The 18,133-nt window shown below is 48.8% G+C and overlaps 1 protein-coding gene across 5 annotated transcripts in view; it reads left to right on the forward strand.

The window, feature by feature from the left end:
• Window positions 1-5: 5 nt before the first annotated feature.
• SH2D4A (SH2 domain containing 4A) overlaps window positions 6-18,133 on the forward strand; it is a 65,321-nt gene continuing 47,193 nt past the window's right edge. The window contains exons 1-5 of one of the 5 annotated variants that reach the window (XM_046648712.1): window positions 18-123; window positions 626-767; window positions 4,626-5,011; window positions 15,485-15,644; window positions 17,063-17,213. In XM_046648712.1, the coding sequence (XP_046504668.1) occupies window positions 4,831-5,011; window positions 15,485-15,644; window positions 17,063-17,213 (492 nt within the window). In that variant the 5' untranslated portion in view covers window positions 18-123; window positions 626-767; window positions 4,626-4,830. Of the gene's footprint in view, window positions 124-625; window positions 768-4,625; window positions 5,012-15,484; window positions 15,645-17,062; window positions 17,214-18,133 lie in introns of all 5 variants that reach the window. The other 4 variants (XM_046648709.1, XM_046648713.1, XM_046648711.1 and 1 more) reach the window with 4 other exon arrangements.

Raw genomic sequence — 18,133 nt, forward strand, 5'->3', positions numbered from 1 at the left:
GCGGGGGCGGGGCGCTCTGCCCGACGCCGGCCGCGACTGTGTCCAGCCGGCCCGGCCGCCCGCGGCCGCCTCCGCCGCCCGGGGGCTGTGCGCGGCTTGGTCGCCGTCGCGGGCCGGACACAGGTAGGGGCCGGACGGGGAAGGGCGGCCGGACGGCGGCGGCGGGGGGCGAAGACCGTGTGTGCGCGGGGGTGTGCGCGCCGGGGGCCCTCCAAGGGGCGGCGGGCGCGAGGCCTGGGTGGGCCCGCACGCCCCCCCACGGCCCCCGCGCGGCCCGGGCTCAGGTGTGGGGCTGGGCGGCCGGTGTCCGGTGGCCGGTGTCGGGTGTCCGGAGCCGCCGGCGGTGAGAGACTGTGCCCGCGGCGGGGGAGGCCGAGGGGCGCTCCGTGTCCCCCAGGGCTGTGCGCAGGCGCGTTACGCGGGGACGCCCGGAGGGAGGGGGCGGCCGCGCGGGAGGGTCTGGGCTGGGTGGGTTTCTGCACTCGGAGGGCAGCCCCGCGCCGCCCGGCACCTTCCTCCACCAGGGGGCGCCCTGCGGGAGGGGGCGGGCGCCGAGGTTTCCCGAGTTGTCCTGCCCTCCCCGGGGTTCCAGGGAGGAAGCTCGCGGGCCGCCTCTCTCTGTCAGAGCCTGGAGTCCCATCACCTCCTGAAACACTGACTTGATTGCCTGTTTGATGACAACAACTTGGATACAATTATTTTTAAGTGAATAAATAAGTGGAAGGCATATGTGGGCATCGTGTTGGCACATGAGTAGAATTTTCTAGGTAAGTCCGTGGGTACAGTAACTTCCAACTTTTCCAATATTTACAAAACTTACCAAATTGCTGTCCCCTCTGGTAATTAATTTTATCCTCAAAGATAGTCGTTTTGCAGATAAATTAATAACGTAGAGTTGAATAAGATAACTGAGTCTAAAAACAGAGCTGGCTATTTTAAAAGAATTAGAAGTCAAACTATATTCTTAACATTAAAGTTATACTGCCCGTATTACAGTATTTTTATGAGTTAGGCTGTATTTCGGGCTTTTTTTTTTTAGGTCAGAGTCATTAAAATCACAGTTACCGTTTTGTGGAACAGGGCTGTGGAAGGTGTGAGAGGGCAGATCTGTGGGTATCCTGGAAAACAACCCATCCGATGACCCTTTAGAAATTTATTTTTGGAATAACCGGCAGATGTGGGCTGGTTGCTTGTCATTTCTCTTTTAAGATTGTACTGTACAAGAAGGAAACCCAGTTAGCTGAGCATCTCTTTCTCCTGGACCTCGAATGACTGGAAGTTTGCTACGCTCAGTCTGTTACACAGGGGAAGGTCACTGAGCTGGAATCAGCGATGATTGTCCTGCCGGGAAGTGAGGGGAGCGAAAGTGGGAAAACCCTGGGTCATGTCCTCATTTCCATTTCCTTGATGCTGGCTCCACTTGTCTTTGTAACTTCCATTAGATTTTATGATATAATCCTCAAATTACAAAAACTCACAGTTCAGGCCCTCGTTTCACAGATGAGGAAACTGAGGCCAGAGAAGTGAGAGCCCAGAGTTACACAGCTCATGAGAGACAGAAGTAGGCACCCAGGCTGGGAGCACCCGTGCTGTGTTTGAGTTCCCAGTGGAAAGCTCACGGAGGAAAGAGTTCATTCACAGCAGCGGGAATGAGCAGCTGTAGAGTGGCATGCATGTAATTCAGCACCCTGACCACAAGACAGTCGTCAGCTGGGTCTCCAAGTATTCTCTGAGGATCCACTAGTTAACTTTAATGCTGAAAATCCATGTTTGCTACAAAGGGCAAAACAAAACAAGATGACAACCGTGGAAGAGCGGGAGCGTCTCGTCACAGGTGCAGCGGAGTTGTTTCTGCTACTCCTGGTGGTCGTGTGAGGGGAAACTGAGTGCCCGGTGAATAATGTGGGCAGGCAGCACCCAGCCTAGGGCCGTCAGCTCCTTGCTGTGCTTCCTGAGGCGAGGTCTTTTCCCAGCCCTGGCCCCCAGCTCAGCTGCAGTTCCCAGGAGGCGGCTCCCCCCCAGAGGCTCTCTGCACCTTCAGTTCAGCATTTCTGTCGTTGCATGAATTTGCTGGTTTTCATTCCAAACTTTCCCATGTGGTGACACATCCTGATGGTATTCTGATTCTGGGTTCACAAAGAAACTCTACTGTCCTGATGGAGCACAGTAGAGCTGACGTAGAACCCGACTGCCCATCTTCCTCCTCTGTGAAATGGGGGTAATGAAGGACTGAACTCTGCGGATTATTGTGAGGGTTAAATGAGTGAATGCACGTCAAGTGCTCCAGGTGGCGGCCAGCACAGCCAGTGTCACTCTTCTACAAGGAGCAATCTGGGGGGAGAGGGGAGGAGTGAGAATTTGGCACTCTCAAGATTTTGGTTTTTAGGCTCTAGCCACAGCATTGCTGTTGCTAGCCTTCACCTCCATTCAAAATGGAGAGCAGAGCAGAAGCCTCAAGCTTCGCTGGGCTGCTGATTTCCTACTATGCTTTATTTCTGTGAAAGTCACCCGCTGGAGTCATGGAATGTGCCAACGTAAGACATTTACTGGAATGTCAAGGAGCCATTCACTTTGGTTTCTTCCCACTTCATCTCAGAGCGCCCCAGTCAAGTGTACTGAGGAACCAAATTCTTCTTGTGTTCCTGTCGTCGACAGACAGGAGCTCAGCCTCCGGAAACCTTTGTTTAGTGTGGATTTAGTTGGCCCCAGCCCTGGAAAAGCTGTTAGAACCCAAAGGTCAAGAAAGTGTTACGAGACATCAGTTCTGTGGCTGTTAGAGCCTCTGAGGGTCCCCTCAAAGCAAAATACAAAGCTCGAAGGGGAGCCTGGGATGGGTGTGCCTGACTGAGTTAGAGTCAGACACTGCTTTTAACTGTTTTTTTATTTTCTCTTAATGCTGTGTTCCGTTTGCGCTCCGGTAGTTGAATGCTGCGGATTACAGGATGCAGTTAGCAAGAGTAGAAGCAGCCTCGGTAGGGCCCCTCCTACACGAGTGGTTCGTGGACCTGCAGACCACTCCGGGCGCCCCAGCTGTTGAGCGTGCTTGTCTCAAAAGACTGGTGTGAGTCAGGACACCGCTTTTCGAGGAAGACAAAGAGAGGTTGCTCCCGGGGTTGGGGGGGGCGCATCATCAACCAGCGTGTGGAGGAGAAGGTGAAGGAACCAGGACGAGCCGTGCTATGGCTGCGAGCCTGCAGGTTAAGAGCATTTGAACTAAGTATGGAGCAAAAAGATAGTTGAGAGGGCATGGCTAGGTGGTGAGATTATTGAGGCATTGGAAGCACCAAATTATTCATCCGTTTCTTAGAACGTATGTGATTCTGAAAAGTCCCAGTGGGTAAGCTTTTGTGTACCCTGTTATATTAAAGCAAATTAAAAGTCTTTTCTTCCAGAATGGAAATGTATACATAATTTTCTTCTGATTACAAAAGTATGAGGGTTTTCTATTTTAAAAAAAAACACCCAACCAAATAGAAATGTGTATAGTAGAAACCTCAGTGGAATTGCCCCCGCCCTCTTCCAGCAGAACCGCTGTGAGACCACTTGTGCAGGCGCGGGTCCATGGTTTCTTTTTACAGGAGCCCTCTAATAAACTCTGTTAGAAAGCAAGAGCCTTTGTAATGAACCTAGGCACCTCTTCATTCCTCCAGTTTATCTGGTCTGTAAATTTAGATTTTATTAAATTAGGTTATCTAGAAGAGGTACACCTAACACCTGGTGACCTTCCAGAACGTACACCAATGTTCTCTCTTGCGCCTGCAGTGTTTTCATGGTTCCGGTAGGTTGTTTGGAAATTGCATTGTCATTTTGTGAAGATGAAAGTACATAATTGTGTTTCTTTAGTGCTACTTTTAAGGGGAAATGGGAAAATTGCATTGTGGTCCAGTTTTTATTTCTTTGATTTTTTTCTTTGAGCATGGCTCTGGTTTGGTTTGGTTTGGGGTGAGTAACTCTGTGAAATCTCAAAAATGGTATTTTCTTTTAAAATACATTGTCTGGAGAGAGTCTTTTAATTTCTTCCTGTGGCTTTTTTTTTCTTTAATTCTTTTCTTGGCCATACACTTGGTGGTTTGTTAGGCCCAAGGTAATAATATGTTGCTTGGTTGGGAGAAGGCCAAACCTCTGTTAATTTTTTTTGTGTCCCTGAGATTGAGCTGTAGAAAGTTAGGGCTGGTTTTGTTTTTTTTGATAAAGTATCTTTGGAAATTACGGGGTAAAGGTTACACAAACTCTTTTTTTTTTTTTTTTAAAGATTTTATTATTTCCTTTTTCTCCCCAAAGCCCCCCCGTACATAGTTGTATATTCTTCGTTGTGGGTTCTTCTAGTTGTGGCATGTGGGACGCTGCCTCAGCGTGGTTTGATGAGCAGTGCCATGTCCGCGCCCAGGATTCGAACCAACGAAACACTGGGCCGCCTGCAGCGGAGCGTGCGAACTTAACCACTCGGCCACGGGGCCAGCCCCAAGGTTACACAAACTCTTAACAAAGCGTGCCTTGGCTTTTCTTCTCTTTTCCCGACGTGAAAAGCGATACCGTATTTCCTCCCAGCTTTGTGCATAAACCTGTCCTTGCCCGGCCTCTGCACGTTGTAATACTGCCTGCTCTTTGGCTGTTGCTCTTTGCAGGTTCACGAATGGCATTTTGAACTGGATGTTTGGTGCCAGGAACCAAGAGCCAGTTTGCTGAATTTCTGTCGCTGTCACTCGGGATTGCTGAGAGTTTCGGGGAAGGTCTGTGGGTGTGTCCAGGTGCCGGCCCGGCTGGCGGCACAACTGGAAGCCATTTTCAAGAACTTCTGCCACAGGTGTAAAAGACTCCAGCCCTGCGAAGATGCTGAAACAGATCCTGTCGGAGATGTACATAGATCCTGATCTGCTGGCAGAGCTCAGCGAAGAACAGAAACAGATCCTGTTCTTCAAGATGCGGGAGGAACAGATCCGCCGGTGGAAAGAAAGAGAAGCAGCAATGGAAAACAAGGAGTCCTTGCCAGTGAAATCCAGACCGAAGAAAGGTAAGCTTAGCTGCGTCTCTGCTGGGAAGGTGTCAGTGGAATGGCTCCCGGCTTGTTTTAACATTAGCCAGCTTCACACCAGCCAGCTTCACTCAGGCCAAAAGCAAGCCAGGTGCGAGTTCCAATTTGGTAGCTGGACCTTAAGTGTTATTGAGATTGCACTAGGGCGGTTCATCCACTTCAAGTCTGCAGGCACAGCGGTTACCGTGGAGTGGTGTAGCTGTGAGCAGATCCCTTCCTTGAAACTAGACTAACCTTAAGCTGAAGTGAGAAGTCACCCGTGAAGTTCGATTTCAGGGGTATTAAGGCAGGTTTCTATGCCCCTTATTGTGACAGATGGCTCGTATTCTGCTGCCAGCATACAAAGTCCTGTGTCAGCATCTTTATAACAATTGTATTTGCATTTCTTAGACTTTAAGAGATTTTTCTTTGGGTTATCTATTTTAGAGAAACTCCCTCTTAAAATGCAAATACTGCTGTAAGGAAAAAAGTCATAATACTAATTTTTCAGTGTGAGTTAATTTTTCAGATGTACTTCTTCCTGATTGGAGGAATCCCCAGGAGCTTGAGAGGGCCTTGCGAGACCGTGGGAGAGGAATTCTTTGCACATCAAGATTTAAAGCATATGCACACACAGACATAGAAAAGCACAGATTAACCACCCCCCGCATCTGTCATAGATGAATACCTGAGTTGTTTAAAAAAAATAATAAAACACACTTTTCAAAGTCACTTACAGAGGCATTCAAGACCAATTTCTCCTTGTTGTTCATTAAGCCAGGAAAAACAAAATTTGTTAGAACTATTCAGAGTTTCAAAGATTGAGAAAATGAATCTCACTCACAAGCTGGTATATACACAGTCTCAAGAGGGAAGTCAGTTTAGTGATCTTTACCTTATGCTGCCTTTTAGTAAAACATTTTTCAATTAAGCCTTTGTAGTGATACGTAAATAAATATAAGTATCTCATTTATTATTATTATTATCAATAGCAGCTATTTATTAAATACCTGTTTTTTCAGACTCTGTGCAAAGCACTTTTACATATATCATGTCTCATCTTCATAAAACTTCTGCAAAGTCAGTATTAATTGTCCTCTTTTACAGGTGAAAAATAGTTGGAATCAGAGAAGTTAAGTAATATTTGCAAGGTCACATTGCCAGTAGGTGCCCAGATCCGTTGGATTTCACAGTATTCTACACTATCTGATATAGAATTTTCCCTTCGACAAGTAGCGTGTCCAAACTGAAGCGTAACCCTTTTATCGTTCTGAACTGGTTTGTGGATCTCCTTGCAATCTTTAGTCGGAGCTTATAAGATAGAACTGGGCCTCTTTGGTCCCATGTTCATTGTGACATAACTTATTGATATGGTAGGTGACTTTGGGGACTGCTGAGAGCTGAGGGGTTCTTGCCCCGAGAGTCAATGGCCCAGACTCTGGGTAAGACTTTTGGCTTCTTATGCTCGCTCTCCTTGTGATGACTTAAGAAAATAATTTCAATTTCTTTGCTTAAATTCTTCCTTTGCTGAGTTTTGACTTTAGTTCTCAGAAAACCTGTATTACTTTATGAATTCAATGATCATGAAAAAAGTATGTTAATATACACAGTGAAAGTTTTATCAGTATTTCATGTCAGGAGTTTATTACTCCCTTAAATTCAACACTTGGAAAAATAGATTTTGCACTAACCTGGTTCCTCTCCTAACTGCAGACAAGGAAAAGGTTTCAGATTCTTGTCCTATTTCCCCTAGAAAGAGAGCACCTATCTATCTTTCATCCAGTTCTATCTTTGATGATAAAGCCACAGATAGTACAAGGCAGCGTTATCATGGCTGGTGCTCCCTACAGGTGTGTCTGGACTGCAGACCTACTAAGCTCTTGGCTGTTGTGTGTTGAGACCTCACTGTGTCCTTCTCCTTTCAGGCCTGTGCCCTGCCTCCCGCTCTCCCGCCTGTCTCCCTTCCAGTCCCTGTCCCCAGCCCTCCCCCACCGCACCCGGCCTGTCCCAGGCTTACTCAAGTGCTGCTTTTTCTTGGCAGTTCTTAGCCAGGCTGTGGCTGTGGAGATTGTCCTTTCTTGGCTCATTAAATACATCCCTTCTCAGCCCCCATTCCTTGACGCCATTCTAGCTCATCTCTGAGCGGCTCTTTCATTGTCGTCTGGTGACTTTTTTCTCTCTGAGTCTGCTATGGTGAGTTTTCAGAGCATCATGAAAGCGTTTGCTCACGTGTGTCCCCGGAGCCTGTGCCCCTTTTAGTGATCTAAGGCGAAAGTAGGAGGGGCCGAAAAACAGTCAGAAGTACTGATTTAACTCACTTATGGATCAGAAAATCACTTGAAAATGTAGTGGGGAAATGTGACTCTCAGAGAGGGAGAGAATTAGGGACCTCCTCTGCCTGCTGGGGTACCTGTCACCAGAGGTCTAGAGCTGCGTCGTCCATGTGGTACCACCAGCACGTGCGGCTGCTGAGCACATGGACTGAGGCTCGTCTGCACTGAGGTATGCTGGAAGTGTAAACTGCCGGATTTCAAGGACTTGGTAGGAAGAAAATCATGTAAAATGCCACGTTAATAAATTTATATTCATTATATATTAACGTCATAATTTGGATAACGTGGGTAAAATAAAATGTATTAAAATTAATTTCATCTGCTGCTTTTGATTTTTTAGCGGGGCCCCTGGAAAACGTATAATTACAGGTAGAGCTCACGTTTGGACAGCGCCGCTCTAGACTGTAAAAGCTGCTCCAGCCAGCGTGTATTGAGCTCACGGTGATCAGACCGAGTTCAGTGCTTAAATATATTCTCTCATAAATAGTCACAGCCAAGCCTGAAGTTGAATTATTGTTCGCATTTTACGGATGAGGAGAGTGAGGCCAAGGGGCATTAAGTGACTTGCCCAGGGCAACAGCTAGGCTGCACTAGACCCTGAGCCTGGCTCTCCCGCAGCTGGTGCTGTTTGTAAGCGTGATACCCACCGGGCTTACGTGGAGCGTAATAACAGTTGCTGTTGTCTGCAGGTGCCTGGCACGTGTCTAAAACCTACACTTGCACCGGGGCCTTGCTGTGGAGCCTTTATTCTCTAGGATTTTTCCCCGTAACACAAGCAGAGGAGGCCTCACTTAGTAGAGGGTTGCCCAGCACTCATTCCATCCGGTCCCTGTCAATTTGAGGGAAACCTAATGCCACGGGCTGGGATCTGGTCGCTCTGGGTGGTGTGAGAGGAGCTCCGTGTGTGCCCTTGACACAGACTTGGACTCGTGAAGCTTCATTGCTGGGTTCTCGTTGTTACTAAGTGGGCAAGTTCCCTTATGCAAAGCCTTCCCTTTTTCATGAAATGATGATAAAGCCATTGGTTTGTGCCACCTGCAGTGTCTGCTTCGCCCCTGCCTTCACTCTTGACCCACTGTGGTAACCTCCGTTGCTGGATTCAGTTCTATCTCAGTCAGTTCCTCCGCCAGGTCTGACTCTGCTGAATTCCTTCTGAGTCTCTCTCTTTCTTGGGGCCTTGGTCTCTTGCTTTCTCCATGACTGTTTCTTTTTCGCCTCTGCCTGAGCTCTAAATATCCGTGTCCCCCAGAGTGTGCCTCACTCTGCACTGGTGGTTTGTAACCTTGAGGTGGAGTTAAGGGGCTCATAGACTCCTTTGAAAATTTACTGCAGGCTTGGACCTAGGAAAATGCACACAGACAAGGTTTTGTGTCTAGTTTCACAGTGTTCAGACTTGGGTTCATAGGTCCTAGGCTAAGGTTAAAGTCTGTGTCATCTCCCTGGGGCACCCCTTCCACCTTAGATGGTTGAACACCACCTGGATACCAGTGACTCTGAGACCCATACTGCCAAGCTACATCTCTCACCTGAGCTTCGGTCTCAGTGTCATGTCCTCTCAGAAGACCCATAAGGCCTACAAGCCGAGTTCATCAGCATCCCCCAATTATTCCCACCACCCCCAGGCCGGATCCTCCCTCTCATTCTCTATCATGACCAGGGGCACTGCTTTCTCCCTAGTCACCAAAGCCAGAGACCTGGATGCCACCCTGGTTACTCCCTGACCTCACCACATACCTAGTCACTCGACCCTGTAGATGTTACTTCCTCTGCTCCATTGCATGGAGCTTCCCCTCCACCAAGGTCCTGGTCTGTTAGTATGTGCCAGGCATAAGCATTGTATTTATGTTATTTCATTTAATCCTCACAAGAATCTGGTGAGGTAAACGTTGTCCCTTTATTCTTACGAATAAGGAAACTGAGAGGAAAGGATTTGGGTGGGTCGCTGGTGGCGTCAGGATTTGAACTCAGCCTGTTCTGAACCACTGGTCCTGGCCCCATCTCCTGCCATCGTGTCTGTCCTCCTAACTCAGAGCTTGATGGTTAACTGGGCTTGGTTTCTTACGTGGTGAGTCACCGCATTGAGTAATAACTGAGATCCTCTTCCCTGTCACCTTCCTGAGCCCATGGATTCAGCTGGGCCCGTCTCCTGACTCCAGTTCTCTAGACACCACCTGCTTCCCCAGATTGTAGCACCCACCATGCAGGTTCTCCAATATCCTTTCTGTTCTTTTTTCTCTAAAATAAGTGTGAAGATTTATTCAAGTTTTAAAAGATGGACTTCAGTGTTAGTAACTACAGGATTATCACCTAGGTTGACAGATCTGGTAAACAGTGGGGAAAGCAGTAGTCCTAAGGACTTTCAGGAAGTCCTGCTAGGACTGGGCTCTGGTCTTTATTAAAACACACGTGGGGCTGGGCGCTGCCTTCTCCTGGCTGGTCCTGTTCTGCAGCTCAGAAGGAACATGATGGCCACTCCACACCCAGCTCACCCACCCGAGCCCTATTTGCATTCGTTGTCCTGACATCCCTCTGGGTGGGTTCCCTTTGCACTCTCAAAAGTGTTTCAGTTTGGACAATGCATCGTGAGGCTGCCCTAGACACAGAGTTTGCAGCCATGCAGGCTGGTTTTGAATTCTGGTTCTGGTTTCACTAGCTCTGTGATCTTGGGGCAAGTTACTCTCGCTGTGCCTCAATCTTCCCATCGTCGTGAAATAGGGGTAGTAATAGCCTTGGGTGATATTCTAAATATTTAATGGCAGACATGGCCGTGGTGTCAATCAGAAGGGACATGGCCATGGCACCCAAGTCCTGGAGGCCCCGCTGGCCAGGCCTTCATCTTTGGGTTTCTGGATCAGGGAGCGGGTATCCTAGAGGAGAGGCTAGAGTAGGGAGCGATACTTGGGACATTGAGAGTTTAGGGAAATATTTCAATATTTTAACAACCTGTATTGGTGGGTGCCTTGCATCTGTCCATCAGCCCTGATGATTACCCTACTGTATTTAATATGTAAATTTGTTAGGAGGCTGCTGGTGTTGATGCTTTCCTGGCTTCTGCTGACTCAGTCCGTGGTCTTCTCTTTGTGGGGTAGAGTATATGATTCTTCTCTCCCCTTCTCTCGCCCTCACCTGTTTCTATGATTGTCCTTCTGAGTTGGATGTAGTTGGGGTGGAGACCAGGTACTGACTCCCTGACATGCAGGCTTAGCCCAGGAGATCCTGGGAGGTGCACTGACCTGCTCCTGAGGAAATGATCCACACTGACACCTCCAGTCCCTCCCTCCTGCACCCTGCTGGGCCCACCACACGGGGAGAAATCAGACACAGTGATGATGTGAGAGCATCAGGCTCCACATAAGACTGGAATAAGCCTGGCCATTTCCTTGCTAAGGACGCCTGTCACCCCATTTTTATGTGGTGTTTTACAGGACTGCCCAGGTAGAGGTCTTCTCAGGGGAATGAGGTGTGAATCTGAGTCTCTGTGCAGTGGTTCTCTGTGGTATACCGAGCAGGACTGACCCCCTGTTCTAGAAAAGGTGGTTTTGGAAGTTCTCAAGAGTCCCTAAGATAGCAAACATGATGAGCACTCTGAGATATAAACATGATTCAAGGACTAGGGAAGAAACTTACAATTAAATGGAAATGCTATAAAAAGGTCCCTCTCTCACTGTCCTCTGATTAAAGAGAGCATATAATTTCAAGGTGAAGTAGACAGAAAATCCAGAATGCCTGCCTAGCCTTAAATTACAACAAGATACAGTGCCTGCCCCCTTAGGGACCCTCGAGTTTTCACCTTTACCCTAAGGATGTACACTGGGACGGAAATGTGGTTCTATGCATGTCAGTTTTCATCTCTTACCAGGCTGGAGCTTTTCTCTTCTCCCTGGCAGCACTTTCTTTACCGTTTCTCTGCATGTCCTGCTATCTATCGTTCTCTTGGCCTAGTCCCTGGCAGCCTTACTCTCTCCCCTTCCAGCAACCTGAGTGTAAAACCTGTCCCTGTTTCCCCTATTGAAAGCAATCTCTCAGCTAGCTCGGCTCCTGAGCTGCCCTCCGTCACGCAGCCCTGTGCGCGGTGCCCGGAATGCAGCAGCAGCTCAGTCAGTGTCTGCTGAGCAGTGGCTGACGCTCTTTTTCCTCTTCACTAAGGAACTTCTCAGAGCCTATCCTTCTAGCCTCCACCGGTCCTTCCATCCTTTCTGTTCCGATTTTGTAGCCTGTTCCCCACCTGTCTGCCTAAAATTACTCTCTCTGAGGTCAGAGATGCATCAGATCCTTCTCCGTCTTTATCGTCCGTCCCCCTCCCCTCATCTCAGCAGGACAGCACTGTTGTCCCCCTTTCCCTCTCTTGGCTGTGTGGCAGTGCGTTCTCCCCAGGCTCCTACATTTAGTTATTTAGGAGTCAGAATTCTCTTTTTTTTTTCCTTTTGAATTGGGACTCTCTTTTCCCTCCCTTTTCTTCTGCATCCTGAATGAAGCAGATGCTTCTCCAAAGTTCTCTGCTAGGCTTCATCCTCTTTGTGCATTCGTCTATGCTGAATGCTTTGTCTGTAGAGTAATTGCCAGATTCACTTTGTCGATCTCAACCTCACTTCTGAACTCCAGTTCCATAGATCAGATGTCTACTGAAACTTTCCATGTGGATTTCTAATAAAATTCTACATTTCCACAATAGCTCAATGATCTTACTTTTAGAATGTATTTTCTTCCTGTCACTGTTTCTGCTTATCACCCCACTGTCCTTCCAGTTAGTAAGTCTCTCAGTGCTGCCATCAGCTTTGCGTCCTGTCCTGATTCGGGGCCTGAACCTTCCCGTCCCGTGTAAGCTGTCCTCGCTCTCATTCAGGCTCCCCTTACCTCACTCCTGGGCTTTTCACCCTTCATCTCCCCCAGTTGCTCCCCAAACACTCGGTAATACCCACATCATTTGACCCTGGGACACCCTACGTGCTGCATGCCACAGCGCGTCCTGTGCTTCTCTGATCCTGGCGCCACCTGCAGAGACAGTCACGGACTCCTGCTTGGTCACTAGATCAAGAACATGGAACTGATGCTTTTTGAGCACTTATCATATAACAGGCCTGTGAGGTCAGACTCCTTACCTCTGTTTCATCACAGGGAACTCAGGCTCAGAGAAAGAAAGTGACGTGTCCAAGGTCACATAAAAGGTTGGTAGAAAACTGGGATTTTAATGCACCTGTCTGGCTGAATGCAGTGCGTACAGCGCCTACATTTGCCTTTAGCCAGGGGGCTGGGGCTGTGCCATGCGGCTCTCTGCCCCCCTGCATGATCCTCAGCCCACGGCCAGAGGACTCAAAAGCCTTTCTCAGCTCTGGCTGAGGCCCTCATTCCTCATAGCCCCCCACTGATTCCCTTCTCTGATTTTTGATCATGCTGTTCTTTGTGTCTAGCACTGAACCCACCCCCGCTGTCTGGCTAAATTCCATATCCATCCTCTAAAACTCAGTACAGAGAACTCCTCCTCTTATTTCGTCTCTGTCCTTCCAAAGCAATTTTTCATCCTCTGAATCCTCACTGGACTTAACATCTATTGTGGTTATAATGTGTTTCCCCCGGCCCTCCAAACCGGTTACTTCCTCTTCTTAAGCGTTCCCAGCGCATCCTTTAACACAACCCCCAAGTGGTATTACTTTGATAGTTAGCTGTTTACCGACTGCCTCGTGCAGCTGGAATGTAAGTTCCCTGGGGGCAGGGGTGGTCTATCTGGTTCATGAGTGCTTACACGCTTCTCCCTCAGTGTCTGGCACATAGTAGGTATGCAGTAAAATTCCCTGCATGAGGAACCTAATGCCTTGCTCTTCTCTCACAGACTAAGTGACTTGAGGAGAATGGCCACATCCGGCTTATCCTTGCACCCCTGGAGAGCTTCTAGCTCTGCACCGCGCTCAGAGTTAAAAACTCAGTAAGATTTTGTGGAATGAACTAAACAGAGGCCTCGATAGTCTTCCCCCATCGTGGTCTGAAGCTGAGGGTCTCAGAGCTAAGGCTCATTTTGCTAGAATGACTCCCCCCCAGGTGGAGGGAGTTAGCTGCGTGCAGCCTCTGGAAGCCCCTCCCGTCTCCTGGCCTCGGGGGCAGTCGGAACAGAGATCATCCGCGATGCCGCTCGCCCTGTCAGGAGCTCTTTTTTTGGTATATGGCTAAATCTGACATTTTGTATCTAATTCTCATTCTTTTTGCCCCAAAGTCACTATTTCCTTTCTTTTACTATACTCTCACCACCCCTTCCTTTTACAATTTCTAGGTTCTGGTCCTCTCCTTTGTCTCTCTTCTCTATGTTTAGTCTCTAAGCACCCCGCTCTGTTCCCAGACAATTCTGGGATTCCTCCTCCTCCACCCAAAGCAGCGCCCTCTTCCCCGGGGTTACTGCTGCCAGCCTGCCGCCTGCCGCCTGCCGCGCTCTCTGGAGACAGTTTGTTGGGGGAAGCGTTCTGTCACACTGTACTGAACAGAGTGCCGGCACCTCTGGGTGTTCGTCTGCGCCTTGCCTGGCACTCTGCCACTCCTTCCAGGGCGTCTCCCTCCAGCTGTCAGAATATTGGTAGCAAGTTACTTAGGTGAAGGTTGGGAGAGGGACATAGTAAAAAGTATTGCTGGTTGCCTTGAGAGGGTGTAATAAAGAGAGTTTGGTGAGATATGATGACTTTCCAACATTAATGAACCATTTGGCATCTCCTCACACAAAGCCGGAGCTGGCCAGGGCCGTCCCCACTAGGGCACGCTGGGGTTGGTCTTCCCCTTGTACCTGGTGCCACCTTTGCTGCTTCTGCACTTGTGAAAACAGTGTGAGGTCAGCTTCCTTCTGAATGATGCCTCTGACCCCTTTTATAGCGGAGACTATGACTGTCTTCTCTCCGCCTACCCCATACCTCTGTTTAGAACCTTGTTCTAGCGCAGAAAGTCTCCATTGCACTGAGAAGAGTGGAAGGTGCCAAAATAAACGTCTGGCTTTGAGCAGCCTGCTTTTTTAACGTACCTTAAGGCAACAGTGTGAAGTCGGTCAACAAGACATTGGACAGGAGACGCTCTAATTAGAAACCTTCCTCTCCTTAATGTGAGAAGACGAGACGCAATCCCAGTGTGGATTTCTGACCCCTAAGCATGGCCAAGCTGTGTTCCAGTCAGGCACCCTGTTTCACATACTCGACGCCAGTGGCTAGTTTGGGATCCTCAGGGCCCAGGGATCTTGACTGGAACCAACTGTGGACCATATGGCCCTGGGTAGGTCCGCTCTGGGGTGTTTAGATTTAGAGTCTGCACCTGTTGGCCTTCCTCTCCTGGGTACAACCACCTTCCCCAGGTTTCAGGGAGCATGGCCCGTGTGGCCACATCTCAGGAGTAGGGAACTAGAATGTAATACAACCCTGGCGACCTGTTGTGAACAAGAGTTATTTAAGTAGCTTGACCAAGCATCTCGCTACCAGTCATATTATCTTCTCACATGCTGGTGTGAAGCTCTCAGCAGCCACAGAAGTAAACAATAGGTGAGTGGTGATAGCAGGGTGCCTCTCTGGAACTCCTGTGAGTGGCAGGCACTGGGGAGGACTGGCTCCCAGCAGTCCTAGCAGCAGAGATCAGTGTCCCCATTTTGCAGATGAGGAAATTGAGGTTTAGAGAGATCAAATAATTTGTCCAAATCACATAGCTAGTAAGAGGGGTTGGGATTTGAATTCACACCAGTCTAACTCTAAAATGCATGCTTTTTACCCAGCAGTGAAGCCTATAAAGATAGTGGAAACACCATACCCTGAAGCAGCTATGTAATTCTGGGTTACAGGGAGATTCTCAGACTTAAGAGGTTCTGGTGTCTGATGTTAGCTCTGTTACACTAAAGGATAATGCAAAACATGTAAGTTTTCTTCCCATCTCAACTTGTTCGTTTATAAAATGGGCACATGCAAAAGCCACATTCATCATATTTTAAAACAAAAGTCATTGCAGCCGCTGCCTGTCCCACCACTTCCCTTGCTCCCTGGGAATGCTGCCTGGTCCTGAGCAGGTTGGAAGTGCTTTGCCACATCTAACGTTTTTTCCCCAAAGACCCTAAATACTTTAATGATGGTAAAGATGATAACCCATGATTGAATAAATTTGCTCAATTCGAATTTTCTTTTGTTCGCAGAGAATGGCAAATCTGTTCACTGGAAACTGGGAGCTGATAAGGAAGTCTGGGTCTGGGTGATGGGTGAACACTATTTGGATAAACCCTACGACATGCTCTGTAATGAAATTATTGCTGAGCGGGCCCGGCGGAAAGCAGAGCAGGAAGCAGAGGAGTTCAGGTAGGAGATCCGCCAACCAGCGAGAGGCTGGCCTTGTAAAGCAATGCAGAGAGGCCACTGCTCACGGCATCCTGCGGGAGAGGCAGGTGGGATCTGAGGGTCACAAAGTAACTTTAGATCTCTCTGGAAAGTTTCTTTAGACTTTTGGCCATTCCCCTCATTCCCACACTGCTGTCAGGTTGGCTGTTTCACTTCGCCACTTGTCATTCCAGTTTCCGTCTGGATGCAGTTCCCCGTGGTCACGGGCTTCACGAGAATCACGCTAGGGCGGTGCAGGCCGCCACAGCTGAGCCTCGGGACTATAAGTGAGAAATGCAGCAGCTGTTCACGCCCAGGCCTTCAGAGAAGATTGCTTAGACCTGGGTGGTGGAATAGGCGGGCCCTGTAGGTGCTTACACCCTGCCAGGCACTGGGAATTCAACGATGAACAAGGCGCTTCCAGTCCAGGAGGGGAAACAGACAGACACGCGACTAACTGCAGCCAGTACAGGCTGTGATCTGTGCTATAATTAAGTTATAAACAGAGCTAATCCACAGTTCTAATCCACAGAAGAGGTGAAATCTGATTTGAACCTTGAAAGATAAGTAGAGTTTTCCGGCTACAGAAGATCAGGAAGGAAATGGCAGGCAGTGGGCATAATCGAGACCCCTAGACTTGAATGTGTATGGTTCTGTGGGTAATGAGTTCTTCTGAGTCTTTGGGGTGTATGTGGGCAAGTGGTAGGAAACAGGGGCCATGCTCTAAAGAGCCTCAAAGGCCAGATTTGGGAGTATGGGCCTTATTCTGTGAGCAGTCAGGAGGTTAGGAATAGGAGGCGACATCATCAGCTGGAGATACAGGAAGGTGACTTGGGTGGTAGCTGTGAGGCTGATGATGGATCCCTTTGCCGGGTGCCCAGAGTGGCCTCTACAAAACCTGCTGCCCCGTGGGTGTTGACAGCCTACCTGAGCTGGTGGAGCAGAAACACACACGTGGACCTTGATTCGGTCCCGAGGGCTGGTGATGCTGCCCACCAACTCCTGTAACTTTAAAGCTGTGAGTGGCCACACAGAGGTAAAGGAATCGTTTGCTGCTGATCCTAGGAAGGCAGTGTGTTCTAGCAGTTTAGCCTCTGAACCAGGAGTTGGGCAGACCTGGGTTCAAATCCTGGCTGTACCGCTATGTGGCCTTGATAAATTATATAATTATTTTGAGCCTCTTACAACAAAGCAAGGATAACAGTGCCTTCCTCATAGGGTTGTTACGAAGATTAAGGTAATGTCTTTAAAATACCCAACAAAGGGATCAGCATATTGTAGGCATGCAGTAAATGGTCTCTGTTACTGTTTTTCACATAATTTGAGTGTAGACATCTGCTTTGGAAAAGCTGTGCATGTTAAAGAATGTTTTTGATAATCCCACATTTGTTTCTCTTCAGAAAAACTCAGTCCAAAGAATTCACCAATAGCTTGAAAACAAAATCACAGCACTGTGACCTGCCAGCACCAGATGACGGGGAGACTGAGAGTGTCCATGGGCAGGCGGCAGGCCCTGGGCCAGCACCACCCCGCCAAGAAGAGGAGATCTCGGTGAGTCTTCGTATCTGTGAACATTCGGAGTTCATAACTGGGGGGATAAAGGTACTGAGGCCACTGAGATGAGTGTCGCTGAGCGTTGGCTTTTCTGGGAGAAATCCCTCGCCCTTTGAAGGCTCTGCTGTTCATTTCATTTGGGGGATTTGGCTCACCCGCTACTTCACAAAGAAGGTAAAGCGCCCCTTTTTCATGGGACTGACAGTGCGAAGAAAGAACTCTAGGAGTAAAATTTTGCATTGTAAGGTATTTTCAGGGTTTATTTTTCCGTTACGTGTCTTCTATAGGGAAGGGCCAGGTGGCAAACGCTTGAGGTTTTGTGGGCCGTGTGGCCTCTGTCTCAGTCATACATGGATGAGTGGGCCTGGCTGTATTCCATGAGACTCCGCTGACCAAGGCAGGTGGCGGCCAGGCTCGGCCCATGGGCTGTGGTTCGCTGACCTCCTTCTTAACACTGCTGCCTGCATGATCTAGACTGCGTTCTGCTGAGCCTTCCCCTTTCTGTTGAGCCTAAACCTCTGAGCCTCTTTGGCTGCGTAGATCCTGCCTGTGATTGTGGGGACAGTTACTTCCATGACACAACCGAATTTTATCCTCATAACTGGTGTGAATTGTGTCTCAGGTGGTTTTAAAAGCTCAAACGTAGTTTGCTGCTTGGAAGAACAATAGAACTGTATTATGAAGCACCTTCTACTGCCAGGAGTTTAGTTAAGCTGAGAATGAACAGGGGGTCTGCGGTGGTTTGACTTCCGTTCGGGTCCCAGCTCTGCGACACTGGTCTGTGCTCTTGACTTCTGGGAGGCTGGCAGTGGGGACACAGTTACCTGTCCCGCCTCCGTCGTGAGCCTGGTGGCACTCCAGTACCTCGCAGGGTGGAGGGTTATTCTGTGGCAAAGCACACTGCGGAGGGCCTTGTT

This window comes from Equus quagga, chromosome 22, assembly GCF_021613505.1.
Source record: "Equus quagga isolate Etosha38 chromosome 22, UCLA_HA_Equagga_1.0, whole genome shotgun sequence".
In the NCBI taxonomy this organism is placed as follows: domain Eukaryota; kingdom Metazoa; phylum Chordata; class Mammalia; order Perissodactyla; family Equidae; genus Equus; species Equus quagga.